This window comes from Penicillium cataractarum (assembly GCF_028827025.1).
Source record: "Penicillium cataractarum strain IBT 29864 chromosome Unknown utg000005l, whole genome shotgun sequence".
In the NCBI taxonomy this organism is placed as follows: domain Eukaryota; kingdom Fungi; phylum Ascomycota; class Eurotiomycetes; order Eurotiales; family Aspergillaceae; genus Penicillium; species Penicillium cataractarum.
Window position 1 is genome coordinate 2139722 of NW_026622741.1, and position 26636 is coordinate 2166357.

General features: G+C 49.3%; 13 protein-coding genes across 13 annotated transcripts; 7 read left to right on the forward strand and 6 right to left on the reverse strand.

Moving 5' to 3' along the window:
- Positions 1–146: 146 nt before the first annotated feature.
- On the reverse strand, positions 147–583 carry N7496_006452 (putative mitochondrial carrier protein; the record flags this gene model as incomplete). Its single annotated transcript, XM_056699381.1, has 3 exons — positions 147–179; positions 306–422; positions 554–583. The coding sequence occupies 3 exons, from the start codon at positions 581–583 to the stop codon at positions 147–149; spliced, it is 180 nt and encodes a 59-aa protein (XP_056554794.1).
- A 531-nt stretch (positions 584–1114) lies between these two features.
- On the reverse strand, positions 1115–2402 carry N7496_006453 (putative eukaryotic translation initiation factor 3 subunit EifCh; the record flags this gene model as incomplete). The annotated part of the gene is made up of 4 exons (XM_056699382.1): positions 1115–1694; positions 1760–2229; positions 2302–2341; positions 2395–2402. 4 exons carry the CDS (start codon positions 2400–2402, stop codon positions 1115–1117), a joined length of 1098 nt encoding a protein of 365 aa, XP_056554795.1.
- Positions 2403–2856: 454 nt separating this feature from the next.
- Positions 2857–3929, forward strand: N7496_006454 (arylformamidase; the record flags this gene model as incomplete). The annotated part of the gene is made up of 2 exons (XM_056699383.1): positions 2857–2963; positions 3050–3929. The coding sequence occupies 2 exons, from the start codon at positions 2857–2859 to the stop codon at positions 3927–3929; spliced, it is 987 nt and encodes a 328-aa protein (XP_056554796.1).
- Positions 3930–4285: 356 nt separating this feature from the next.
- N7496_006455 (casein kinase II subunit beta family protein) lies at positions 4286–5381 on the reverse strand (the record flags this gene model as incomplete). Its single annotated transcript, XM_056699384.1, has 3 exons — positions 4286–4777; positions 4844–5089; positions 5322–5381. The coding sequence occupies 3 exons, from the start codon at positions 5379–5381 to the stop codon at positions 4286–4288; spliced, it is 798 nt and encodes a 265-aa protein (XP_056554797.1).
- Positions 5382–5907: 526 nt separating this feature from the next.
- On the reverse strand, positions 5908–6546 carry N7496_006456 (GNAT family N-acetyltransferase; the record flags this gene model as incomplete). The annotated part of the gene is made up of 1 exon (XM_056699385.1): positions 5908–6546. The coding sequence occupies one exon, from the start codon at positions 6544–6546 to the stop codon at positions 5908–5910; it is 639 nt and encodes a 212-aa protein (XP_056554798.1).
- Positions 6547–8191: 1645 nt separating this feature from the next.
- On the forward strand, positions 8192–9721 carry N7496_006457 (uncharacterized protein; the record flags this gene model as incomplete). Its single annotated transcript, XM_056699386.1, has 1 exon — positions 8192–9721. One exon carries the CDS (start codon positions 8192–8194, stop codon positions 9719–9721), a length of 1530 nt encoding a protein of 509 aa, XP_056554799.1.
- Positions 9722–10532: 811 nt separating this feature from the next.
- On the forward strand, positions 10533–12128 carry N7496_006458 (purine-cytosine permease family protein; the record flags this gene model as incomplete). Its single annotated transcript, XM_056699387.1, has 2 exons — positions 10533–10949; positions 11001–12128. The coding sequence occupies 2 exons, from the start codon at positions 10533–10535 to the stop codon at positions 12126–12128; spliced, it is 1545 nt and encodes a 514-aa protein (XP_056554800.1).
- Positions 12129–13524: 1396 nt separating this feature from the next.
- N7496_006459 (uncharacterized protein) lies at positions 13525–13962 on the forward strand (the record flags this gene model as incomplete). Its single annotated transcript, XM_056699388.1, has 1 exon — positions 13525–13962. The coding sequence occupies one exon, from the start codon at positions 13525–13527 to the stop codon at positions 13960–13962; it is 438 nt and encodes a 145-aa protein (XP_056554801.1).
- A 1400-nt stretch (positions 13963–15362) lies between these two features.
- On the forward strand, positions 15363–16499 carry N7496_006460 (uncharacterized protein; the record flags this gene model as incomplete). Its single annotated transcript, XM_056699389.1, has 3 exons — positions 15363–15802; positions 15863–16402; positions 16454–16499. 3 exons carry the CDS (start codon positions 15363–15365, stop codon positions 16497–16499), a joined length of 1026 nt encoding a protein of 341 aa, XP_056554802.1.
- Positions 16500–16825: 326 nt separating this feature from the next.
- Positions 16826–18849, reverse strand: N7496_006461 (uncharacterized protein; the record flags this gene model as incomplete). Its single annotated transcript, XM_056699390.1, is given in 3 exon segments — positions 16826–17290; positions 17344–18741; positions 18754–18849. 3 exon segments carry the CDS (start codon positions 18847–18849, stop codon positions 16826–16828), a joined length of 1959 nt encoding a protein of 652 aa, XP_056554803.1.
- A 520-nt stretch (positions 18850–19369) lies between these two features.
- N7496_006462 (M20 family metallopeptidase) lies at positions 19370–20847 on the forward strand (the record flags this gene model as incomplete). Its single annotated transcript, XM_056699391.1, has 5 exons — positions 19370–19462; positions 19514–19700; positions 19756–20377; positions 20433–20572; positions 20633–20847. 5 exons carry the CDS (start codon positions 19370–19372, stop codon positions 20845–20847), a joined length of 1257 nt encoding a protein of 418 aa, XP_056554804.1.
- A 530-nt stretch (positions 20848–21377) lies between these two features.
- N7496_006463 (allantoate permease family MFS transporter) lies at positions 21378–23306 on the forward strand (the record flags this gene model as incomplete). The annotated part of the gene is made up of 8 exons (XM_056699392.1): positions 21378–21532; positions 21594–21752; positions 21816–21875; positions 21925–22183; positions 22243–22506; positions 22565–22665; positions 22728–23028; positions 23094–23306. 8 exons carry the CDS (start codon positions 21378–21380, stop codon positions 23304–23306), a joined length of 1512 nt encoding a protein of 503 aa, XP_056554805.1.
- Positions 23307–23401: 95 nt separating this feature from the next.
- Positions 23402–25374, reverse strand: N7496_006464 (uncharacterized protein; the record flags this gene model as incomplete). The annotated part of the gene is made up of 6 exons (XM_056699393.1): positions 23402–23878; positions 23931–24260; positions 24314–24711; positions 24767–24849; positions 24900–25063; positions 25252–25374. 6 exons carry the CDS (start codon positions 25372–25374, stop codon positions 23402–23404), a joined length of 1575 nt encoding a protein of 524 aa, XP_056554806.1.
- Positions 25375–26636: the final 1262 nt, after the last annotated feature.

The window sequence follows — 26636 nt, forward strand, 5'->3', positions numbered from 1 at the left end:
TGTTGAGGAGGCGATTGCGTTGATAATGGGACTTGGAAGGGAGTGGGTAAATGGTAGACGGAGGGCTGTTTTTGAAGATTGTGTGAGATACTCCAATCTATTACCGGTGGCTTTAGTTCTGGTTGAGGAGTCGTGTAAGGTGCATTTTATAGCTTCGTATGTAGTAAAGAATGCTCCTGCTGCGAAATGTGAGAAATTGTAATGAGGTAGATAGACTGTTTCTGTTACTGACATGATGGTATTGTCGAGAATATGACGCTCCAGACACCTTGGTATAATCCACGAAAGAGGACGTCTCGTCTTACTGCGCCTGTGCGGGCATCTTTGAAGACTTTCTCGTAGTCTGGAGATTGGATGCGAGTCTTGAGCGTGTCGACTGGATAGACGATGAAGTCGACGACAACTGCAGCAAATGCGCCAGCCTATTCAATGATTTGTTAGTCGTCAATCATTGCATGTTGTGATTGTCGATGGAAGACCTCTTGTGAAAATAAGGGCAATCTTGCGGGTGGATCCATATCTTATGGAGGATATATAGATCGGGAAGACTTACAATCCAAATATCTGAATGAGTGTTATACATGGATACAACCGAGGAAACACGAATTATATGCAAAGGGTATACCAGGGAAAACTACCAAACAAAATTTCTCTTCTAATTGCGATCTTATCAACGACTGATAATCGCGATGCCATGATGAGCGTATGAGGTCATATAGAATTCACGTGATCTACACTGCCCTATCCAGATTAGGGCTAGAAGATGGGGGAGGTCCAGACCGACTTAGATACAAGTACTAATGAAGCTACGATAAGGAAAAGAGCATTTAAACAAGTTTCAAGAATATCGCAGTAAAGAAGAAGCATTTTCAAAGTCGTGTCTAGAAAAGTCATTGTGTTCTATGAGCGGATGGCGAGTCCATATATCGATCACAACCGGACTCGACCTCGTCACGGATACAAAGAAAACAAAAGAGGAAGTCGTATTAACATCCCAGAGAACATTTTCCCTCCCTACGCCGTAATAAGGTTTCATGCAATACCCAAAAGCCCCCGAGGTATCAGGGTTCATCTCCCCTCTCTCTCACTCCCCTCATCAAGAGTGTGTTGGTATTTATTTAGCGGTCTCACCAGGCAACAGGTTGCCCTTAACAGCAAACATCTTGCCAGTTGTCGCAGAGACGAAGCTGTCGACCTGGCGAGAGAATTGCTCCACCTGGCGGGTGTTGAGCATGCTCTCCAACCGGCTGGGCTCGGCGGGGAGCTTGAACAGACGCTGCCACTCGTCCTCGGGGAGGAGGGGCTGCTTGAGCGTAGCGCGGGTAGCGTTCTCTTGGGCGCGCTTCTGCTTCCAGTTGTTGATCTTCTGCTGCTCACGGCCGAGCACACGCTGGTAGTACTGGTAGTTGTTGACCTCGGTGTTGTGGGCCTCGATGCTGTCCAAGAGGAGGTCGCAGTTCTTCTCGAGGAAGGGGTCGATGCTGAGAGACAGGTTGTCAAAGTTGGGGTTGAGGGTGGTGGACTTGGAGAAGGGGCTGGACTCGAGAGCGCTGAGCGAGGCGGGAAGGTCGGTGGGCGCGGCCGGGGTTGGGCACTGCAGCTGGTGGATGAACGAAGTGATCAGGTGGGAGTTGTGGATCTCGACGGGCAGCTCCTCGAAGATATCTTGGTGGCGGAGGTTGGACTTTTGCAACCTGTAAAGAGACGGTCAGCTAAAATTGACCATGATTTCTATCACTGTAACGCGCGTATCACGTACTCCTCCGAGTTGAACTTGTTATCCTTGAACGCCTCCATGAACTTGGCCGACAGGCGGAAAGCACGCAGGCTCAGGCTGCCCTGGGCGCTGCGGGACACATCGTGCACGAGAGCGACTGTCCGCTCGTTCAACTCCTTCTGGTAGAAAAATTGGTTCTCGATCACGTTCATGTTGACAAAGTTGCCCATGTTGGCGCTAGTGTACCAGCCAGCGTTGTTGGCATCGATGTTGACCTCACGAAGCATCCGGACCATCTCAGCCTGGTAAGCGGCGTTGGACTTGGCGCGGGGGGCAGCGGCGGCCGGGTTGGGAGCGGCGTTATCGAAGTGCGACTCGGTGGGCATCTCGACAACGGGGAACGGGAAAGAGTTGGTGACCTCGAGGGTGCCGTCGACATCCATACCGACGAGGGAACCGGTCGCGGTGGTCGGGAAAGTCTGGGAGCAGTGCTTGATGATTTTCATCACCACCTAGAGCGTCGGGCATGAGTATTTCTCGCTGGCGAGGGTAGGGAAGATTTTCAAGATTCGGGGAGACTGTACCAAGGCCTCGACCTTGATGGCCGCGAGGGGGGCTTGTGCTCTATTGCGGAGATTAGTATTGGCATGGGAAAAAGGGTATCAGAAATCACATACTCGGCCATATTGAAAGGTGGTTGCACCGTGTGGAGGGGGTGAGGTTGGACTTGGAGATGGGGCGGTTGGACGGTTTGTGTGAAAGGAGCCCGTCGAACAATTTCCTTTCGGGTTTAGCGTCGTATTGATGATGTGGTAATACCGTATGGAAATAGTGGTGGTGGAGAGGGGTAGATACGCTGGTATTACAACTATATACTTATTGTTCATGGCCAACTCTCCATTACTACTATTTCTGCTAGAAACGACTGCTCTTCATAAATTAGGCAGATACACTCAATTTCATAGCTGAAAATAAGTACTTTCAAAATACCTCTATTCCTTGATCCCTTTCACTCCCCTAGTAATCAATCGCGGAGACCGTCCCACCTCCGGGCTCGTTATCGATAGGACCCGACCCGATAGAATGCGGCCAAGGCCCAGCTTCCTTATAACACTCACACTTCAATAATACCCTCCACAATGGCGACCCAGACCAGCAAAAGGAAACTGACCTACGGTCGGCATAGCTCCCTCCAAACCATTACAGCCACGCCTCTGGACCAACATAAAGATGGTTACTGGGTAATGTACGGCCTCCGATCTGATCCCCGCATCGCAATCCCCCATCCGACAAAGACATGGACAACAGCTAACAACTAGACCAATACTGCAGCTACATTCACGGCGGTGCCTGGCGTGATCCAACAATTACAGCAGAATCCATTGAACCCACTCAATCTATCCTCCAAGCCTCCCCCGACCTCCCCATCACAGGCTTCGCCTCGATCGAGTATCGGCTCAGTGCACACCCGAATCACCCACAGGATAAAGCAACAACACCATCTGAAGAATACCGTGATGCAAAACACCCCGATCATATCCGCGATGTAGAAGCTGCGCTGGCTTTCTTGCAGAATACCTATGGCTTCGGACATCGGTATATCCTGGTTGGTCACAGTTGCGGCGCGACACTGGCTTTCCAAGCTGTTATGGGCGCGGTAGCGGGACATCGGGAACAATTGTTTAATGGGAGTTCTGAGGATTGTGATGTGGAAACTGAGCCGGTTTCGTCATCCCCAGAACCGCTTCCGCCGCGATTGTCTGCGCACCCGACGGCGATCGTCGGCGTTGCGGGTATCTATGACTTGCGGCAAATTGTGGAAACGCATCGGGATATCTCCGAATACCGCAGGTTTGTGGAAGGTGCATTTGGCACGGATGAGTTGCTTTGGGATTCGGTGTCGCCGGCGCAGATGGTTGGGTCACGAGGTGTGGAGGGTGGTTGGAAGACTGGTCGATTAGTTGTCCTGGCGCATTCAAAGGATGACGAGCTCGTCGATCAGGGACAGCTTGAGACTATGCGGGAGGCTCTCCGTGCCTGGGAGGAGAGGAAGGCGCAGGTCTCCAAGGAAGAGCTGACGTCAAATGATCGCCGAGTGCAAGTTCTTCCTCTTACTGGGGGGCATGATGAAGCTTGGGCTAAGGGCGGGGAGCTTGCTCGTGCGGTCAAGTTTGCCTTCGAGGAGCTGCGGAATATGGGATTATCGCCTTAATCCGAGGTCCCAGGCAGACTAAATCAGGCGTGTATCATGTACAAAATGAAGCATTCTATCCGGCGTGACCATGCACAGATTATAGACTAGCATTTGGAAAGATACAGTTACCTTGAACGTACCATCTGAGTTTATTTCCTTCATTTCATATCTCCACAAGGGAGAGCTCCAGGCAAGAATAGGGGAATGATGTAGATACATTGTCGGTAAGAACAACTATAAGGCACGCCATATGGGCCTTGGAAACGCCATTAATCGTTAAGCATATCACGGAAGATCAAAGCACAGGAAACATCTCCCCGTTACGCCAAATGTTTGCTCGTGTGAGATCCAGTACCACTTGTATGATGGGCCAATCAGTTACCCAGATCCATGCGACCCGATGCCGCATCCCCGGCGACCTTCTCCGTCTTTGCAGGCTCGTTCTCTTCGCCGTACTCGTAGTTCTCCTCTTCGCTGTCGCTTTCTTCGACGAATTTGTGGCTCATGCCGAATTCAGCGAGGCGGTCTTGCATGTCCTCACGGCAGCAGTCTTGCCAGCGTGCGAGAGCGGCTGCAGCGTGGACCTTGAAACCGTAGATGCGTGGCTCATAGCGGCGCTGGCTCTTCTCGGGGTTGAGGGCAGGGTACACCTGGAATAGGATAGAGTGGAATGAAGTGCCGAAGTAAGCACCGTCAATGGAGGCGTGGCGGGAGGATTTAGGGTTGTAGATATCTTCACATTTCGGGCAGTAGAGCTTGACAGTGCTCATGTTTGGGAGGTCATGTTGGCCCATGGGCAAGAGAGGGTGTCCATCGCAAAGGACGCGGGGACACTTGCCAAAGTCGCATTTCTTATATTTGTCAAGCTGGAGACATGTTAGTTGTTGGTCTATAGCATCTGAAGTCAGACAGGGTAACGTGAAAGAACTAACCATCTTGGCTAGGCCGCGTGTGGTAACGATGTATCGGGCATGGACTAGGCCATAAAGATGACGAGCCGACTTCTCGATTTGCTCACGCAGATCGTCGTCGGCATCGAGGTCGAAAACGTCGGTCACCAGGTCCAGAGCATATTGATAGTAGGGGACCTCAGTGTTCAAGCCCGTGAGGTTGAACCGGTCGGTCAAGTAATCCTCATCGATTTCGCAAAAGTATTCATTTCCTCGCGATGACACAAACTAAACGATAAGCAATGGCATGTTAGCGGTATTCGAGACGGACAAGAATATGGTAGCATATTCAAATTGACATGCGACATCATGGGTTTCCCTCATAGCTTGACTGGGAACCAGCATGCTGCGAGGCCGATCGTCCAGCCATATGCCGCAACATTTGACGATGACCCAGATTCACGAGCAGCGGGGGTGGCGGGAGGCGCATGGCGCAATATCCAAGGAAGGGCCAACGTACCCAGTCTCTCCAGTAGCTTGTGTAGTCACTGTCTGTCTCACTGTTGAAGTCCTCCATCATGTTGACCATGGGTTGTGTCGGAACGAGATCCGCTCAGGCTGCTTCCTCGTTTTCGGAGGGTGGGTGGGTGGCAGCGCCGAAGATTGGGTGGATCAACCCCGGGGTGCTGGAGGCCCCGACTGCGACAACGTTGGGCAATGCAGGTGCTGAGAGATGTCTCGACAAGCTGAGATTCACGGTCGATCCTCGGTGGACGGAGGTGGGGGTGGATGAGCAGCTGATTCGAGGGGAGGTTTAAAGTGTGCCCGCCGTTCGATAAAGTGTGGGCTGGGCGGTGGACATTCTGCCGGATTGGGGCTGGTGCATGTTGACCGCCTTGGGAATAGTTACACTTCTCTTTCGATCTTTCATGTCACTTGCAAAACCTTCACATTTGATTTGTTCGGGTACCTTAGGACAATGCAGACCTGTTCATCTGTGAGCTGCTGTCATGCCTGCACTTCATAGACATGTCACAGATTCTAAACTGAGGTGTAAGAAAGCTATCAACCATAGCACCTCCGATGTATACGGACCGCCAGAACCCTTATATATCACTTTGTTTATCGCAAAGGTCTTCCGTGAGATTATACACAGATAGATCCTTATCCATCCCATGGAGGGTATAAACCGCACTCTCCTTTCCACCAAAGACCGACAACGCAGCTACCCCTCGATAGTCCATGCCAATTTTCTCCAAGACCCTACGACTGCGCATATCCGTCGCAGCACAGAATCCAAAAGCTGCATGGATACCTAGTTCGACACGGGCATATTCAAGAAGCCCCTTGGACGCCTCAGTCGCGTATCCCTTCCCAATATCCTCTGGTAGAATTGTATATCCAACGTCAGGAGCAAGATAATGCGGACCAGGCGGAGATCCCTTCATAAGCGATACACAGCCGATAAGCTTAGGGGGATGGGTGGCTTCGACGAGAGATACGAGAAACTGGCCATGTCGGTTGCGAGCGTAGTCTGCTAGGACGCGTCGTCGGATAAAAGCTGCTGCCTTTTCAGTGGTGTCGATGCCAGTCCGGCCAGATGAGTTGATAAAGTCATCCGTGTTCCATAGTTTGACCAGGAACTCGCAGTGAGAACTGTTGTCGGGGTCAAAAGGATGGATTTGTAGGCGTGGAGTCGCGATGGCGAACCCCGGAGGAAACGGGGAGACCGGCTCAGTAGTCATGGTTCCTATGTGTGAGTTTGGTCTGGGGTTTGTATAGTCGACGGAGGACTACCTCTATGGTGTTAATTGCTGGGACATCGTGGGACTCCGAGGGGAAATATGCCCCATAATTTGAGAGTGGGGGCCAGAATGGGCTAAATGACAGACAGACAGTACAGTACTGTAGTTGCGACTGTTGATTATATGTTACTTTATACCGATAAGACCCGATAAGCAAATCAATGTACAACCCCAGATTATTGATGTCGTTGTAGTCGCTTATCGAATACTCTTTCAAGCCCTCTCTGCTATTTCACCTTATTCCTGCCTCTAGCTCTCTTGGTATCGCCGTTTTTATTTCTCTGAGATGCCCACGACGAATCAATCACAGAACTATGGAATTAAATTGTTTGACGCTGTTTGGCCCTTAGGCCTTCAGTTCCTAGCGCTTGTGGTGGCATCTGTGCATCTCTGTATTTCCAGAAAACATAGCGAGAAACTCTATCAGCTTCAATAGAAAACACAGTTATAGATTTGAAACCATAGTTTTGCGTAAACCAATAGAATACTTCCTATTCAAAGAATCAGCTTCTTACTGCCAGTGGTACTTATTAGCCCTAAGTGGCGGTCCTCGGGGCGGGTGAGTCGGTGATATACATACTCTAAGACCCGTTGGGAGCCAATAATCACTCCTGACAGCCGAGTCGTCTATCTTGTCACTATAAACCATAGAAGCCAAGAGACCAAAAGCTCTTCCTCGTTGGCTCCTTACACTATGGCCAACCCCCCTGAATCTGGATTTTTTTACCGGCGCCGCCCCGCTCATCTGGTATGTGCACCTCGTAAGTGCTACTTTCTTATCTTGCTTATGTCTCCGTACTGGGAACACTAAGTACCTTGGTCCGACGCCAGCCGCGTTATGGCTTACGATTTGGAACGGAAATCTCCGACCGGGCACAGGCACATTGGAAAAATGTTATCGCCACAACTTGTATCTCTATCGATCGCAAAGCTATTGAATTGTTGAGTAGGAAATATGAAAATTGTAAATCAAAATGCACATTGGAATGTTTCGCTTGCAGTTCGATCCTTGACTAAACAGATGTTTCCCCCGGCTGCACATTCGAAGAAGCTTCTTCGAAGCAAGCCTTCTGGGCAAACCTTGGCTTTAAACCTGGACATTGGTAACGCATGGCACCCAGATCTGACAAGCAAACGGCCCCCTAAAACTTTAACCGCGAGAGATTTCTTGCCTCCAGCCCCGGCTCACGTGGACTTTTAACACTCTTCTAACTTTTTAGGAGGCGGACTCCGCAGATACCCCGGTGCCATCCAATGGGCTCCTCGCGTGGCGTGTATTTGCGTTGAAACCTTGGCCTGAACAGGCAAGCAGATACTGGACTTAGAAGGGCCCGACATACGCTAAGCTTCCAATCCGCCTATCATTCTTCCGATGCTGATTTCCGAGGCAAAGAAAAAAAATCGAGTTGATTTCATGGGATTAATTAAAACTAGTAAGAGCGATAAAAGAGTTCTGGCTCCGGACAAGCCTTATCTTTCCCCCACAGCCTTGTTTAAATCCCCACACCGTTGCTCTTTGCACGTTGCGATCGCCCTCCTTTTCTTTTTCTCCCCCCTTTGCTAGACGCTGTCTCGATAGCTTAGCATGGCGTACGATCCCGAGAAAGGCCTGGCCGAGGCCAAGTACCCCTCTGCGGAGCAGACCTCGCTAGAGGCAATCCCGGACAACGGTGTCGGCATGATGGCCAAGATGCGTGCGCTGGAGTCTAGGATGGACAACAAGCTTGGTATCGAGTCCGAGGCTATCAATCGCAAGCGTCCAGAGGATAAGAGAAAGGTGCATTGGGTTGAGGAGTTGTCAATGGCGTTGCTGTGGGCCAGTGGTACCATGAACACGTCTTGTTTCGCGACTGGTTTCCTCGGTTGGGAATTCGGTCTTAGCATGAAACAGTCGATCTTGATCACCATCTTCGCATCAATTCTTGCTGCCACTCTTAGCGGATTCTGCGCCACGTTCGGAGCGGCCACTGGTCTGCGCCAGATCAGTGTTAGCCGATACAGTTTTGGCTGGTGGCCTAATAAGCTGGTTGCTCTGCTCAACGCTATTCAGCAGATGGGCTGGGCTGCCGTTTCTTGTATCACGGGTGGTCTTGCACTGACTGCGGTTTCCGACGGTCGTGTCTCCTTGATTCTCGGCATCGTCATCCTGGCTGTCGTTGCGCTGGTCATTTCCTTCGTCGGATTAAAGGCTATCCTGTTCTACGAGCGATGGGCTTGGATCATCTTCTTCGTGATCTTCATGATCATCTTTGGCCAGACTGGCAAGTATGCCGATAATACCACTCCGGCCACTGCCACCGGCGCCAGTTTCGCGGGCGCCGTTCTCAGCTTGATCGCAGTTGTTTACGGCTCGAGCGCATCGTGGTGCACTATGGCCAGTGATTACTATGTTCACTATCCTGTCAACGTGAGTCGCGTGAAGGTCTTCTTCATGACCACGTTCGGAATTGCCCTCCCCACCTCGATCGGCATGGTCGCCGGCTGTGTGGTCGCTTCTGCTTTGAACAGCAAGCCCGACTGGTCCAGCGCATACGAGGAGGGAATCGGCTATCTCATTCAAGATATGCTCTACCCCCGTGGCTTTGCCAAATTCCTCCTCACGCTGCTCGTTCTGTCCGGAATCAACGTGAACGTCATCAGTATCTACAGTTCCGCGATTTCCTTCCAGCAGCTTTCGCGACCGTTTGCTCGTGTTCCCCGATTCATTTGGACCATTTTCTGCTTCATTTGCATTCTCGCACTGGCCATTGGTGGTCGCCAGAAACTCAACACGTATCTCCAAAATTTCCTGAGCTTGCTGGGATACTGGTGCACCAGCTACGCTGTGATTCTGTTCGAGGAGCACTACATCTTCCGCAAGGGCAACTTTGACAACTATGATTTGGAAGGATGGAATGACCCGGCTAGACTGCCTGTGGGTATTGGTGCATCCGTGGCCTTTGCCCTCGGTGTTGCGGCTTGGTGTGTGGGCATGGACGAGACTTGGTTTATCGGACCTCTAGCGGGATTGATTGGTGATTATGGTGGTGATGTCGCTAATGAGTTTACTTTTGTGGTCACAGCTTTGAGCTATCTCCCTGCAAGATACTTGGAGCTCAAGTACGTTGGGCGATAAATGTCATGCCTACCGAGACTATGCTGCTACAGGCTGTGGAATGTCCGCCAATGTCTATATAGCTGCAAAGCTTGATTATCTACTCACCAAATAATTGAACATATTTCACACTGATACTTAATTTATTTTCATGACAGAATAAAGAGCGCATATATTCCATCTTCGTATGAATATAATGAATATATGATGTATCAATTAATTGTGGCCTCTAAATGCTTCTTTCTGTTGCCGAGCTTGTCCGCGTGTCAGAGCTAGTCCAACGCTAGACGGGCAAGTGTCCGCGAAGCGGGATGTATGTGCCTCGATTATGTGTCCGCTCCAGTATTCATCATCCCCAACTAATGCCCAGGCAGGCACCCCATTATCTGTATTACAGGTATGCTTTTCGAAATTCGAACAGAAGAACGACATATTTCAGAGGAACGGCCATACCCAGATTTAAGTCGGTGATTCAGTAAAAAGCTATGTCAACCTATAACTTTAAAACAGACCAACGCGGTCAAATCCCTAACGCGGGTATCCATCTTATCCGCGGGTATTTATCGTGTCCAAGAACGAAGACTCGTTAACCAGGCTAATTACAATAGGTAATGATCCCACACTATTTCCAACCCTTATTGGCAGACAACTAGCTGATTGCGTTGGTCGCCTTGCAGTAGCGAATAGGCCCAATTGGGTGGATCCTAAAGACGAGAACAAGCAAGCCAAGCAATGCCGAACCCGATAAGATTGGCCGGGTGGTGGAGGCTTCCGCCCATCGGACCAGAAATACAATTTTTCCCCCTTGACACTGACAAGTCTGACACCCATCATGGCCCGGTCTCTGGAAGACGAAGAGAAAGGGATACAATCCCATCCAGACATGCAATCATCTTCATCTGATATTGCGCCCGTCGATCCTATCGCCCAGAGTTCTAAGTCGGGCAATATCTTCAGCCGGTTTAATGACCGTCTCGCCGAGTTCAAATTCTTCGAGACTCGTGGCATCGAGCAGGTTCCGCTCCATGAGCGCCATGATATCAAGGCTTCTGATTACTTGCAGATGAGTCTGCTATGGTTCAGCACCAACATCACAGCGAATAACATGGCATTGGGTATGATGGGCCCATTGACATTTTCGTTGGGATTTATGGATTCCGCCCTTTGTGCAACCTTCGGCGCGTTGCTCGGAGCCGCGGGTGTTGGCTATATGGGTACATTCGGACCAGCTAGTGGCAATCGTACTATGGTCAGTTTCCATTCGTGGGTGAATAGCAGATCATCAACTGACGCGAACTAGGTTGTCGCACGATATTTCATGGGTTACTACCCGAGCAAGATCGCTTGTCTTCTCAACATCATTATCATGCTTGGGTACGGCATGATTGATTGTGTAGTCGGTGGACAAGTCCTCTCCGCAGTTGCCGGGGGTCGTATGACCGTCGTCGTGGGAATTATCATCATTGCAATTGTAACCTGGGTGGTGGTCTTGTTCGGCATGCGATTGTTCCATATCTACGAGCGATGGGCATGGATTCCACAGATCATCGCAGTATTTGTCCTGGTCGGAAGTGCAGGCCCCAAGTTTGATACTTCAATCGTCTCGACCGGTTCATCTCAAACCATTGCCGGGAACCGATTGTCCTTCTTTTCACTCTGTCTATCTGCTTCTGTGGCCTGGGCACCTGCAGGAGCCGACTTTTACGTCTACTTCCCACCTACCACGTCTAAATGGAAGACTTTCCTCATGACATTCCTCGGTGTGGGACTGGCCCTGACTTTTGCCAATTTGATGGGCGTCGGACTCGCATCGGGCACTCTAACCCATGCATCGTGGGAAAAAGCCTATGACACTTCGTCCGGGGCCCTGATCCTCGCTGGCTACGATGGTCTTGGCGGATTCGGTAAATTTATGGGCGTTCTCGTCGCCCTCGGTCTCATTGCAAACAACATTCCCGGCACCTACTCCGCTTCGCTTGGTTTCCAGATCATGGGGCGCCAGCTGGCAAGGCTTCCACGGTGGTTCTACTCATGTGTCGGCGTTGTCATCTACACGGCATGCGCCCTCGTCGGACGGAATCATTTATACGATATTTTTGACGATTGGCTGTCACTCATGGGATATTGGGTGACAATTTACCTGACCATTGCCGTTGAAGAGCATCTCATTTATCGCCGATCGCTGGGATTTGACTGGGATGCGTGGGCTGATCCGTCCAAACTGCCGATCGGCATCGCGGCACTGTTGGCCTTTTTAATTGGTTGGGCTGGAGCTATTGTGTCTATGGACCAGGTATGGTTTGTTGGTCCAATTGCGGAGATGGTTGGCGATTATGGCTCTGACTTGGGTATTTGGGTTGGGTCCTCTTGGGCGATGCTGGTATATCCGCCTCTCCGGTGGATGGAACTGAAAAAGTTCCATAGATGATGAATCTTTGTAGATTATATAACCGATGCGCTATAGTTAGTGAGTAGTCTCGATGTTGCGTTTTTGTGCGACTGGGCTAGTTATACAATTTTTCAGTACCTGGCTGGTCCTGTGGTCTGTACAACCTTGTTTAGTCTAGAACAGCCACCCGCCCGGGTGGCGGTCCTCCCCGGTCAACCTAGTCTTTTATCTATAGCTCTCGCTGGAGAAGTCGCCGCGTCCTAATTACTCCCTCTTTTAATTCTTCAAGACTCGAGCTACAAAATGTTCCTCTTGATTACTTCTTGTAGAAGTTCCGCAAGAGCGAACCCTCCGTATACTACAGACCATTCGTCGCTCATGAACCGATGTGTGTTCATAATTCAGGCCCAAGCGGCATAGAATAGATTTTCTCAATTCATTCGAAGGCAATCCTTAAAATGCACAAGGTGAGCTGCAGACAGAGACATAGATTCTATTTCTGCCTCTTGCGTCCGTTTCTGTACTCGGTGGAGCTATTATACATGCCGTGGAACTCGCATGACCTATCAGAAAATTGAAATCCCCTCATTTACAAAATGGGATCTGCAGGGTCCCTAACTGGTTTTCCGATGTTCGGGTATGACTACTGGACAATAATGATACTGTAGGACTGGAATAGAAAGAGGCAACATTTGTTTACGGCCGATACTGTACTGCTCTAGAAAAGAATTTTCTGGGATTAAACATCCTGTTGCCTACGAGGCTCCTCATAATAACCACAATGTTCGTGGTGTTTATAAATAGCAAATCGATAAGAAGACGTGGATCACAACGGAAAGCCACCGAGAATAGATGGCTTGTCTGAGATGTACTTTGCATGATCCGATCTTTCAAGCTACGGTGGTATGATGCGAACTGAATCATTTATCCGCGCAGGGTCTCTCAACAATTCCTCGTATAAGCTGGTAACTTTCGGCAGCACGTGGATCTTGGGGCGCACAAACGCGGGGTGCCCTGCAGCAGACGAGATGTGATTGGTTGGGTCTCGAAGATGTCTTAAATGTGGATGTGGGGTTATCATCATCGAACTGAGCACTTCTTCAGGTGATGTCTCAGTTATACACACACAAGTAAGACATGCCGAGCAAGCCGAGAAGGTGTACGGAGTAGTATTCTGGTCTTCCTAGCCAGCTCTTGCTGTACAGTTACATTCACTAATTTGGGGAACATCCGTTTTGAGCAACGTCTCTGACGATCTATGAGCTCAATAGGTTTGAACAGGGCCAAGATGAATGACCCCAGAAGGCTGAGAAATGCCTTAAATAGCTTCGATATTTCCTTTAACAAGATCATTCTTTCTATCATCAAAACATAATAACTTCCAATCCATTCACTATCTCCCAACCATCCGCCCCAAAGCAAACAAATCGCAACTATGCAACTTTCTCAGCTCCTCCTGACTACCCTCCTCGCCGCTCCCGCGGTACTCGCTGCCCCCGTCGCCGGCGTCTCCATGATGGCCGCCGGTCCTGAGTGGACCATCGAAAGCATGAAGCGCGTTTGCGCCTCCGACGATTCCTCCTGCACCTGGACCTTCGGCATCTACCCGGGCTCCGGCGATGCTACTTCCTGCAAATACGTCGTGACTGCCAACACTGCCTCCCAGGCCAACGGCGGCCCCTCCACGTGCGGCGACTACACCATTACCTCTGGCTGGAGCGGCCAGTTCGGTGCCGGCAATGGCTTCACCACCCTCTCCGTTGTCAACGACCAGACCCGCCAGATTATCTGGCCCGCCTACACCGATAAGCAGCTTGCTGGTGGCAATGTTGTCACGCCTGACCAGAGCTACGCCCCCGCTGCTCTCCCTTAAATGACAAAAACGATCATAAAATCTGAACGGGGTTGGCGAGATCCGAGGGGACCCACTGATAATTTTCGGTTTTGGCGTCTGATTTTGGATTTGAGGACTGCATAAATCTTGAAGTGTACATAATTAATGACCCGGCCAAGGCTGGGTCCACTGCCGCAATATATACGCAATAAATTCGATGCAAATGCTCTAAGAATACCAACTTTTAGATTCAGTGAGTGGTTCCTTGGATATGAGCTCTCGCAAGTAAAAATTGATTGTAAGACGATTGTAACACAAATATGCATTTAGCAGGCTGGGATTGATATTATTGAGGTGCTCGTTTTTAGCTACACTAGCTACATATTCATCGCCCTGTTTAGGAGCGGGAAATAGTCGGTGCGAGAAGGAAAGCGCTAGATATTAGGTCAGTCCCAATAGTGGAGCGACGCAATGGCAATTATCCCTATTCTTAGGGGTAATAGGTTAAACACGGGGAGCTCTTCATCTGATTCATCTTACCGGCGTTAAAATAAAGGTTCTTTGAGAGATTGATGAAGCATGGAGGCGCAAAACTATGGTCATCGCTATAGTACAAACTACCTATTTTTCGCTGTGCAGAGACACCGAGGGACGAGGAGTGCCCTTGGATGGTGTTATGCCAAGCTTTACTACTTAGCAGGGGTGATAGTCTTCCTTTATTTAAGGACATTTATTTTCTGAAGTTTGACTCTGTTCCGGATTGGTGATGCGAATACATCGCAACAAGAGAACTGCGGGGTATTGAGTTTTAAAGAAAAGAGCTCGGCAACTTGGATTTGTGGCAAAAGCAGCTAATCAGGAATTTGTAGGACAACAGGACTTGGACAAAATCACGATGGGGTGAATGGCATTTGTAGAAAAATGCAAAGGAGTGGTCTAGATTATCACGTCGGTATTTTCTTCGTTGTGCTCCCGAAGTAGATAAGGTTAAATCCCTGTAGAAATATGCCATACTCTTTGAAGGATCTTATTGTCAGCTCCAAATTATCGTCGCACAACCTAATACAGATTATAGGCCGTTGTTTGATCTTAGTCTCGACGTCATTTACAAATTCCGCGGGGTCGTTGGAGTTAAATCCGTTAGGTACAAAGTCCCACGATAAAGTCCGTTACTTAAGTCCGCGACTGACATGGGATATGTTCGTTGATTGCGGCTAACTGCACAACACAAACAATGATTTGCTGCAGAGCCCAATGGCCCATGCGCCAATGGCTTCATGTGTGTAGACTAGTACCCAAAGCTAAAAAAACTCGCAGATGATATGACCCCCCTTTCATTTTAAATAAAGACGAGTGGCCCCTTCAATCATCGAAACAAAGCAAATTTCCCCTCATTATTTCCACCCAATAATTACATCTCCTATTAATCCTCCTTCCAGATGTCAATCCCGAGTCGACGCCTTGGGCCTAATGGCCCTCAGGTACCTGCTGTTGGACTCGGTCTCATGAGCATTGGTGGTATATATGGGTCGGCAGGTTCTCTCGACGAAAAACTTGCCTTCCTGGACCATGCACATGCTATCGGCCAGTACTTCTGGGACACAGCAGATCTGTATAGGGATAGCGAGGATATTGTGGGCGAGTGGTTCAAGCGTTCGGGCAAAAGAGATGACATATTTCTAGCCACAAAATTTGGTGTCCGAAGGAATGACGAGACAGGACACCTGTTTGCACGTTCCGACCCTGAATATGTGCGAATCGCCTGTGAGAAGAGCCTGAAGCGGCTGGGTGTCGACACTATTGATCTATACTACAGCCATCGCGTCGATAGTATTACACCCATTGAAAAAACCATCGAAGCAATGGTTGAGTTGAAAAAGTATGACTCTCCCTCTCGCGACCTTCAAGGTTAATAAATTTCACTAACATCCATTCGCAGCGAGGGCAAGATACGACATCTCGGAATCTCCGAGGTTAGCGCCGCCACCCTTCATCGAGCGCATGCGATTCATCCTATCACCGCCCTGCAAATCGAGTACAGTCCATTCGCGCTAGATATAGAATCACCAAAGATCGATGTTTTAAACACATGCCGTGAGCTAGGTATTGCCGTCGTTGCCTACAGCCCGATCGGCCGTGGCATTCTGACAGGGCAGATTCAGTCATACGAGGACTTGCCCAAGACAGACTTGCGCCACAATTTGCCGAAATACTCACCAGAGAATTTCCCGAAGATTTTGAACTTGCTGGACGGTCTAAAGGATGTCGCGAAGACCCACGATGCGACTCCTGCACAAGTTGCAATAGCCTGGTTGCTTGCACAGGGACCTGACATTATCCCTATTCCCGGAACAAGGTCTGCAAACAGAATGGAAGAAAATAACAGATCGTCTCTGCTCCAATTGTCGGACAAGGAGGTGCAAGATATTCGGGAGCTAATTCAAGAGAATGAAGTCCATGGTGACCGCTACCTGCCTACGTAAGTTCAGCTCGATCGGTTACTCAGCCCTCAATACTAATCTTGATCTAGAATGGGCAGATATCTTAGCGAGACGCCAGCCCTGACAGCCGCCTGAACAGCAGAATTTTGTACTACTCCTAGTATCTACTCGCATGATTTCCTTCTTTTCAGTCTTGAGGTCCGCGATGCCAAACTAGTGTCCATGACTTAGTCTACTGAGAAGGGCAAGGGAGATGATAGAAGTTATTGGGTGTAGCAGACTTTTGATGTACATAGGATGAGAGCAATTGTTCGGAGGAGAAGAATCAGTAAATAACGAAGATCCCTCTACTCCAGTCCTCAAGGATGACACCCTCGTCGGTAATGCATTAGCTACCAGAGGCCCATATGTGGATGATGTATTGAACTGCAGTCGCACAAATCGACATCAGAAGAAAAGCTTTATTCAGAATTCGCTAGGAAATGGAGATCCTTTTCAGAGACATGCGGGTGCCCGCCCTGAATAATCTCATCGAATCGGCGGCCGATTCGCGTATAGTTTTGTCCAAAACGACCAAGTTCTTTCAGCCTGATTGACACCCAATCTTGATATATCCGGTCTGACGTTGCAATTCCAGCTAGGAATAGAGGCCATGTAATGCGAACTATCAGATGCGGCCTGGACCGGTGAAGTTTCAAGCTTAACTCGAGAACCAGCGAAACTGCAGAGGAAAGGGGCATCAGTTTGCTGTGAACCTGAGTTCCCGGATGCTTGTTGATAATATCTTGGAAGCAGAGGTGGAAGAAGACGATGGTGCTGTAGAATGTTATGGCAGCCCAGTGACTTGTCTCCAACACTCGGCGGCCTGCGCCAATATCGCAGGATTGAGAAGTTCTGACGGCCGTAAGGACGGTATCGTACTCCTGCTGTGGATTAGACACGGGATAGCAGAGGTGTGTGGAATATAGCAGCGACTCACAAGCGCGATAATATTGATCTCATGGATGATCTTTTGGTAGGGCGATATCTCGTCCACTGTTGTCTCAGTAGGTGTACCTCGCTTGAATTGTTCAGTGATTTTGAATTGAATGACGTGACTTCGATGGTAAAGAGTCAACGCCGGAAGATTCTCCATGTCGTCCATCTGGGCTGACATTGGATATGTCTCACCCCAGAACCGAGCAGGCGATTGCCTACTAATTCGATATAGTTCTGACAGTGTAAGAGGAATGGTTTCATCGGTGTGTCCACCAAGGAAGAAGTGGAAAATATCAGAGTCCAATCGTCCTGTGGTAGGTCCAAAGAATAACGCTGCTGGAGTAAAAAAGTATAAAGTCCAGAGCAGAAATAGAGGAACCGAGGTACGGCCGAGTCCCTCGACAGGACTAGACTGTGACACAAGAGGACCAGAGCCTACTTCAGTAGTCTGGTCACTGGTGGCTGGTGATATGGGATTCGCTAGTGGACGGCGAGGAGAATTCTCAAGGCTGAATGTGATGGCAGGGGGTGATGTCTGTTGGGACCCTGCATGCTCATGGTGCTGATGAGCGTGCCCCCGGAGAAATGGAACTACATGGTTGTGAAGAAGGCTCTCAATTCCCCGAATGTGAATGTTGATGGCTGCAGCACCGCTTCCGAATCGATTTTCGTAATCGATCATCAACCAGAGCGTGATAAAAATGGCCTCGACTTTCTGCGGTGACTTAACGCCAGACTTGAGGGCTTGGCGGAGGCTCGATAATGCTCGACCATAATGCATTCGCCCATCAAGTTCACAGGACTCATTGTTAGCAGTGGAGCCCGAATTCAGACTGCTGATAGAAAGCGCTTCCTGATCGTAGAGTCGTGATCGATGTATCTCTCTTGCCGTACTCGCCAGGATCATGCTCATTACCATAGGCTCGTTGACAGCGATTCGGTGGTATGCATATGAGATCGTAGACCATGGCCAATGCTTGCCAAGAATAATGACTAGTGTCGAATTTTGGAGGTAACTAAGACAATCACGATCAAAGGCAGATAGCGTTAAGGAGTTGGCGGCTTGTAGACCGCGATTGGGGTTCCCATTTCCAATCCTATGAGATGGTATCAATGGCGCTTGGCAGGGGCTGACAGGTTGTTGAGCCGGGAGTCGCTTAGCGCCAGCCTTGTTGGATTGGCCAGCATTGCGGGTGGGTAATTGCTCGGGGGCTTTTCTCGAAGTCGAGAGAGATGAAGAGGAGGACGAGGTTTTTCGCGGAATCGGGCCGCCCTTCCACTCGCATTTGATGCCTGCTGCCGTACATCGTCGGCAATGGGGCTCCTGGCCTTCGACAGGATGTTTCTCCTCGTCGCATTTCACCTTACGGATGCGACATGTCCGACACCCTGGCCATATCTATCAGCTAACCGCTTCGATACGCACAATCTCAAGGGCTGAGTTAAGGGGATAAGCGGCGTGTGGATCCCTACCGGTCTTAGAACGTGTCTTGCCCTGCTTGTGCATCTTCTGGGTGCCGACCGAGACAACCGTCCGGACCCCATCTGGTGCTAGAGGATCTTTTACGGGTCCGTTCAACAATATCGGAGTTCGGGTATGCAGCTCAGTCCGGGGTAGTTATGTTGCACGAGCTTAGGCGAGCCTATCGCCAGAGAGAAGATGACTAGGGGGGTTCAAAAGGTGTCGAAAAGGAAGTGGAGGCTGGGGAAAAGCTCCGCCTTATCTGCCGAGTGGAGGCAATCAGGCCTTCAAAATTGGCGACGATAAGAAAGAAAGATGCCGATGCTGGGCTGCCGATTGGCTCTGTCGGCAACGGCTCGCTAAACCATATCGAGAAATGCGAAGCGTTGCCGAGTGGAACTGGAAAGCCAAGCGGGGAAATCGCGAACTCAGAGATGCCGGGTTTAGTAAAGTCGGACACGGGACCCTGTTGAATTCCGGCTCTTCTTCCTTATAAAGTTATACGCCGCATTCTTATCATTGTTGGTACCCCTCATCCCTGTTGAGCTCCAACAAAGTACCGAATATGCACGTTCCCGAGGCCCAGCGACCCTTCCTGGACACTGTCCAGGAAGCACTTCGTCGATATGATGAGCAGCTGAAAGATATCAATCACAAGGCATGCGACTAATAATTAAGAAGAAATTATTTCACAGCTAACCTTAAGTAGATTTGGTCGAATCCAGAGCTCGCCTATAAGGAATATCAGGCTCATGACCACATCTGCGAGCTCTTCAACGGCCTTCAGTCAAGTGGGTATCAAGTTCGCCCCAAGGCCTATGGCCTGGAGACAGCTCTGGAGGTTGAGTTCACCCATGGAAGTGGTGGGCGTGTGGTTGTGTATAATGCGGAGTATGGTAAGGAAGTTGACCCATTCTCCGTATACGCCAAATATATACTCACACACTGTAGATGCCCTCCCTGGCATTGGTCATGCTTGCGGCCACAACTTGATCGCAACAAGCTCTATCGCAGCATTTATTGCGACTTGTGAGGCGATGAAGACACAGGCGCAGTCATCCGGCATCTCGGGATTCACCGTCCGTCTGCTCGGTACTCCCGCTGAAGAATCTGGCGGTGGTAAGGTGAAGCTGATCGAGGCGGGCGCCTACAAAGATGTAGATGCTTGCCTGATGGTGCACCCTGTTCCAATGTCACCTAATCGCCCTGATGTGCACGGTGTTGCGACAGTTGTGGAAGGAGGATATCTGGCAAATAACAAAGTTAAGGTAACGTTCACAGGAAAGCCATCCCACGCAGCAGCGGCGCCCTGGGAGGGTATCAATGCGCTTGATGCAGTGGTTTCCGCATACGTGAATATCTCTCTTCTTCGACAACAGATTTTGCCCTCTCAAAAGATCCATGGTGTCATTGTGAATGGAGGCGCTCGCCCCAACATCATCCCTATGTCCGCATCGGTGGATTACTACATTCGATCACCGACCAAGAAAACCCTCAAGCCTTTAACAGAGAAAGTCATCAACTGCTTTGAGGCTGCTGCCACTGCTACCGGGTGCAAAGTGGAATATGAATGGTATGGAGTTTTTCCGTTATCCGGGAATTTTATTTAGCTAACTAAAGCTATTCAGGGGGGTTGGTTATGACGACCTCAAGAGCAATATGCCGATTTGTGAAAGCTACGTCTCGGCAATGCGGGCAATGGGTCACCACACCCTTCTCGATAACTCGGAACAGAAGGGTGCACTTGCGGGAGCGTCGACTGATATGGGTAAGTTAAACCCTTGAATACGGTTCCATTACTCAGCGCCACTAATAACTAGCACAATAGGCAATGTATCGTATGTTGTACCGGGCTTCCACGGTATTTTCTGTATTCCAGCCAAAGGCGTCAACCATACGCCGGAATTCACTAGTGGGGCTGGTTCACCCGAGGGATTCGAGAGGGCAATCGGCTGTGCTGCCGGAATGGCTGTCGTTGGATGCCAGATACTGGTTGACGACGACTTTGCCGAGGCAGTGAAGAAGGATTTCCAGCGCGAGTGATAGGGAACCCCACTGTAGTTACGTAGCCGATAATCTGAGACGAATGAAAGTAATAGTATGGATTTTCGCCGAGAGTCAGATAATCAGATGTAACAATGGAGATAAAAGGAGAGATTCCATCAAATGGAGCCGCTTGAAGTACATAGGCTCCACCCTTGTTATCCGGGGAGGCCAACTTAATTCTTTTGAGCCAATAGAAACATCAAAATGCTTCGTCTAGACTATCTGTTTCCCCTAACTATCCGCATGGCCGCCATGGCTTTAAACTCGCCAAGCCACATGTAGCCTTGCCGACCGAACCAATGACCACAGACCCGAGGAAGGACCAGTCGCGAGCACAGACCGTTATCAAATGATTAACTTTGCGGGGGTATGGTCATCTTGGCAGCCAAGAGTAGGTCACGCTGGTGTGAGAAGATTCACTCTGGCCCAGTTGACTGATGTATAAATAAGGTGGCGGAAGGCGTGTTGTTTGAGAAGATCAACCTTTACAACCTGTGCAGAATTGTTGAATACCACTTGATCACAACATGGTAGGGACCACTGTCAAGAATGATGTTGGCCCTTCGAACGAAGAAATGGACCGGGAAAGCGTTGACAATGGAGCTCTTGAACAACTTCAATGTTCATCCCCCCAATTCTCGTCTGCTGCGGAGAGGAGACTCGTGCGGAAGATTGACTTCACGTTAGTACCTAAATTTGAAGAGTGCCCGAAACTCCGTCGATGCTGACTTTTTCATTCCAAGCATACTTCCCATCATGCTCGTGGCTTATATGATGGCTTTCCTGGATAAACAGACGTTGGGCTACGCTGCGCTCATGGGTATTCGAGAAAACCTTCACTTGGTCGGGTCCCAGTACAGCTGGACATCGGGAATCTTCTATTTTGGATATTTGTTCTTCTCGTGGGTCGACTTTTGATCCCCTTACAAAGTCTCTGGATTTCCCTGGTGTTAACAGTGTAATAGATATCCAGCCTCGTTACTCATGGTCAAGTTTCCTCTGGGGAAATACTTAGCTATCAACTTGTAAGTCGCCTTTTCATGTTTGATTTAAACATTTGCTGATTTCTAACAGTATTCTGTGGGCTATTGTTCTTGCCTGTCATGCGGCAACAAAGAACTTTGCCACTCTGATGGTGACTCGGTTCCTGCTAGGATGCACCGAGGCAAGCTTATCTCCAGGGTTCACTCTCATCACCTCACTCTGGTATCGCACCTCTGAGCAGCCCCTACGTGCTGGAATATGGTTTTGCGGAAATTCCCTTTCGCTTATCTTCGGCAACCTAATTGCGGTCGGAATTCTCCAGATCAAGCATAGTCTCAAGGCGTGGCAGGTGTGTTTGCTTTCTGTGTTTTTGATTTTATTACAGGGCTTTGCTGATACCTTATGCAGTGGCTTTTCATCATTTTTGGGCTCGCCACCTTTGCTTGGGGCACGCTCATGCTTTTCCGACTTCCCGACTCCCCGACTGACGCCAAGTTCCTCACTGAAGAAGAGAGATTGATTGCGGTAGAGCGGATGAGAGCAAATCAAACCGGATACAAGAACACGGAAATCGATCGCAGTCAGATTTTGGAAGCCTTTACAGACATTAAGACCTGGCTTCTTGCTGCGCTGATTCTCGCTTGCAACATTCCCAACGGTGGCTTTACAACTGTGAGTGACTACCACACATACCTCTATCCCCGGGGGGCGATTTCCTAACCGTTTCTAGTTCAACGGGTTGGTCCTGCAAGGGTTTGGTTTTGACACGTTCCATACACTACTACTCGGACTTCCTGGAGGGTTTATTGTGTTTATTTTCGTGCTGGCTGGGTAAGTCAAATTATCATCTCCTATATCTCCTATCATGCAGAGTTACTGACTACAAGTCAAAGGGGCATTGTTTCCTCAAAAGTTCCCAATAGTCGATGCCTGGTCATGGTTGGTATGATCATATTAAGTATCGTGGGAAGCGCCTTGGTCTACGCTGGAACTTCTATTGCGGCACGCTACGCCGGTCTACTTCTCATGGGTATCTATTCCGCTAGCATGCCGGTGTCGCTGGCAATGATCAGTTCCAATGTGGGTGGCTTTACGAAGAAAACAACCGTCAGCGCCATCTACTTCATCATGTATTGCACTGGAAATATAATTGGACCACAGTTATTTTTCACACGCGAGGCGCCTAAGTATCAGGTATGTTGTGCATTGTCAAGAAACAGTTTTCTTTCCCCGTGAATTCAATGATAACATTACTCCAGAGTGGTTTCCTCGCCATAATAATCTGTCTTGTGATCTGCGTCATCCTTGGGCTTGCCTTGTTCTTCTATCTGCGGTGGGAGAATTCTCGGCGCGACAAGATGACCATGACTGCCGAGGCTTCTGAAAATCAAGAAAAGAATGGTGTATTGGCTCAAATGGAACTGGTCGACACAACCGACTTGAAGAATATGCGATTCCGGTACGTATATTAGTGTGGGGTGGATAGGAGCGCTCGACATTATTGGACATCCGACTGTCTCCCATAGATATAGTAGGCTGAATTCATCGCTGTTTTGGGATGATCCTATCATGAGACTTCCATGATCGGGCCTTTGTATACGTGACGAGCCCGTAATATATAGTATGCGACGGCCAGGATGGCAACCCCAATGGTCCCTACGACACTGAAGTTCATGTCCTCGAGGCTTGGATTCATCTTTGGAGGCCAGAAACTGAAGAAGACGACGATGACAATATAGATGCACGCGCAGATGTTCACCAGAATACCCACGATACCAGGCACGCGGAATGGCCCCCAGACGAGAGGCGCGCCTGGAACATTTATCAATGTCTGCCCATTCTCATCATAACCGGCGATATGTCCACGGCAACGGCGATAAAGGAGTAGGACTCCAACGATCAAATATGATGCATAGAGACCAGAAACGGCCATTGAGGTGATGTCGTTCAAAGCCACGGCCGAGCCAATGTTGATAAGCCCGAGAAGCCAGGCAACCGTCATAGTCAGGTAGATGGAATATGTTGGAAGGTGTTTCGGGGAGACCTTGAATAGATTCAGTCGATATAACACCAAGAGGCACTTGTGGCCTACTCACACGGCTCCACCAACGCCAGCCCGGGACACCACGATCACGCGCAAACGACCAGAACTGGCGTGATGTTGTAGCAAGAATACCGATAACTGCACAGACCGTAATGATGAGGTTGATGGACACCATGGCCAGAGCCCCAGGGATAGATTTTGTTGCCTGGTAAAAAATCTCGATATAGGGGTAGCCAGTCGATGTATTCAATGCATCGTCCACATTGCCGACACAGAAAAGCATTGCTATCAACATACCAAACCCGAGACTTCCATTGATAGCCACACTAAGCATGATTGCGCGAGGAAGAACTCGCGAAGCATCGGAAACTTCCTCGGCCATCTGTACCTCTGTTAGTCTTAGCACAGGATGATTCTTATGGCCTTATCACCTACGTGCACGGCAGCGTCGCCTCCTGCAAACGCAAACACACAGCCACTCATCCCCACGAACCAAGAAAGTCCTTGACTGGCGAAGTTGCCTCCGTTAAGGAATTTAGTGAAAACTTGCTCTTTCGTCTTGTGATCTGACAGAGACGTCAAGGGAATAAGGATCCCGAAGAATCCCAGAATATGAATGACCAAAACAAAGTTTTCGAGCCTTGGAAAGAACCTGCCCCCAACCAAGTTGACTACGAGTGCAACAAGCATGCTAGCCCACATAATCAATGTACCTTGCCAAGCCTCAGAGTTATAATGCTTATGTGCGAGGATTGCGGCACCTTGGATTTCAGTCCCGCAAAGATAAGCCGCTGATGCGAACGCGGCTTGCCATCCAATTACAGCCAGCCAGCCTGGAGAACTAGTGAGAACCACATTCCTCGGGTATTGATATCTTGAGGAGCTTACCAGTGAGGTAGCTAGTGAATTTCATTGTACTGCGCGGAGAAAGCATCGCGCACCAATGATATTGTCCCCCTGACGTAGGTGCCCTGTCCTGCTATTAGTTGAGGAAATCACACCAAGACTGTCAGAAAATTACATCGAGGCCAATTCGGACAACATGAGAAAGCAACAGGTAGTTCCTATCCAAGCGAAGATGAACGCGTACACGGCGCCAGCGGAACCCCCACTACTCCCCGTTAGCAATGAAATGTATGGGCGGCAATAAGGGGCACGAACTTGGTCAAGGCAATGGTGAATGTGCTATACATTGGTCAAAATAAAGAGTTACAGAAACGAGGTTGGCAATTGATTATCTCACTCAAGCAAACCTTCCCATGTCCCGATGATCGTGCAGCTGAAGCCCAAGATGGAGAGAATACCAAAATTTCTCTACCCAGTATGATAAGCAATCAAAAACATCCATATGTCGAAGCAACAGTTGCACGTACCTTCAGTACTGGCCTTTTACCTAGCCGTCGAAGCTGTAGGTTGTCATGGTCGAGAACAGAGGGACCACCCGGGGGTTCGCGATCGTTGTGAATGGGCGCATTCTTGAATTCCCAAGAGGCCATTCTGGTAGCAACCTTAAGCTTGTGGTTAAACCAGAGAATAGGAGGACAAATTTTACCGTGGAGTGGTAGAACAGGGTTGAAGAAGAGGAAAGCGAACAGAGTGTATGTGTGCAAAGGGGGAGTCGGGATAGGATTGTGGATCGGCCTAACAAAGCTCGCTCCTGCATAAATTTGGAGCTTGTGCGGCGATCAACACTTGGAGGAAATAAGGCCCCCCATTAAGCATGGTACTTTGACCTGACAACCAAGATAGCCGCTACATCCAACCGTGTAACTGACTAGCCCCGATTATGCTCGCTCAATGTGGGCCCCAGAAAGTGCTTGGGGGAGGGATACTTGAACGATAATCTAATGATCCTATTTAGACATCAACCAGGGTGATGAACATGGATCAGTCCATCCAGCCTTATTGAAACATACTCCTGTGGACTCCATTATGGATCCGTAGATAGCAGCCTGGTCCGAACCAGAAGAGAAGACATACAACCACATCCATGATGATGCGGCAAGGGATGAAATCAGGGGCAAACTCCTGTAAGAAACGCTGGTAGTTTTCAGTCATTCAGATTGGGCTACAGACTCGATGTACCAGAAATAAGCAAACTCAAAACAATCTCTGGACAATCATCCCTGCATGTGATCTGCCCGAGCTTGGGTGGCCTAACGCGTCGATGCCAGCGAGATCCCAAAATTCTGCCATGTTGGTGCAAATTCTCTGGTACCCGTTCCTAAGCAAAAATTTAGGCAATACTTTTTGTTCCTCTCTAACAAATTCTTGATAAACAATAGTTGGCAGTATGGAAGGGGACATAAAGCATTCGAAGCTAATTCTTCCAAAATAATAACGTAGAATTCAAATTGTATTCGATTACATGACCATCCTAAATGGGGACTCGATTCACAAGTGACAACAATGATAGGCAGCCAATGTGACCACATAGGGCCTGGTTGTGGTTGTCTTCTCGCGGTCTCTGCTCGACTTGAAACGAAATGCCGAAATTTCGGGAAGCTCACACTCGATGATCCACTCATTGTTATGTGTTTGATAAATTCTACCCTCTTCGCCATAGATAAATGACTCCATTTTTCACATCTGGCAGGCTCTCCACATAGCACAAAGTATTGTTGTTTCTCTGGCGATTGGCTTCTTCTTAGCACATCATACTAACATGCGCACTATCACAATGATCGTGCTCACGTTGATCAGTCTCCTTGGCATGGTCCTCATGCACGTACCTCGACGTTGGCAATCAAGCTGCTCA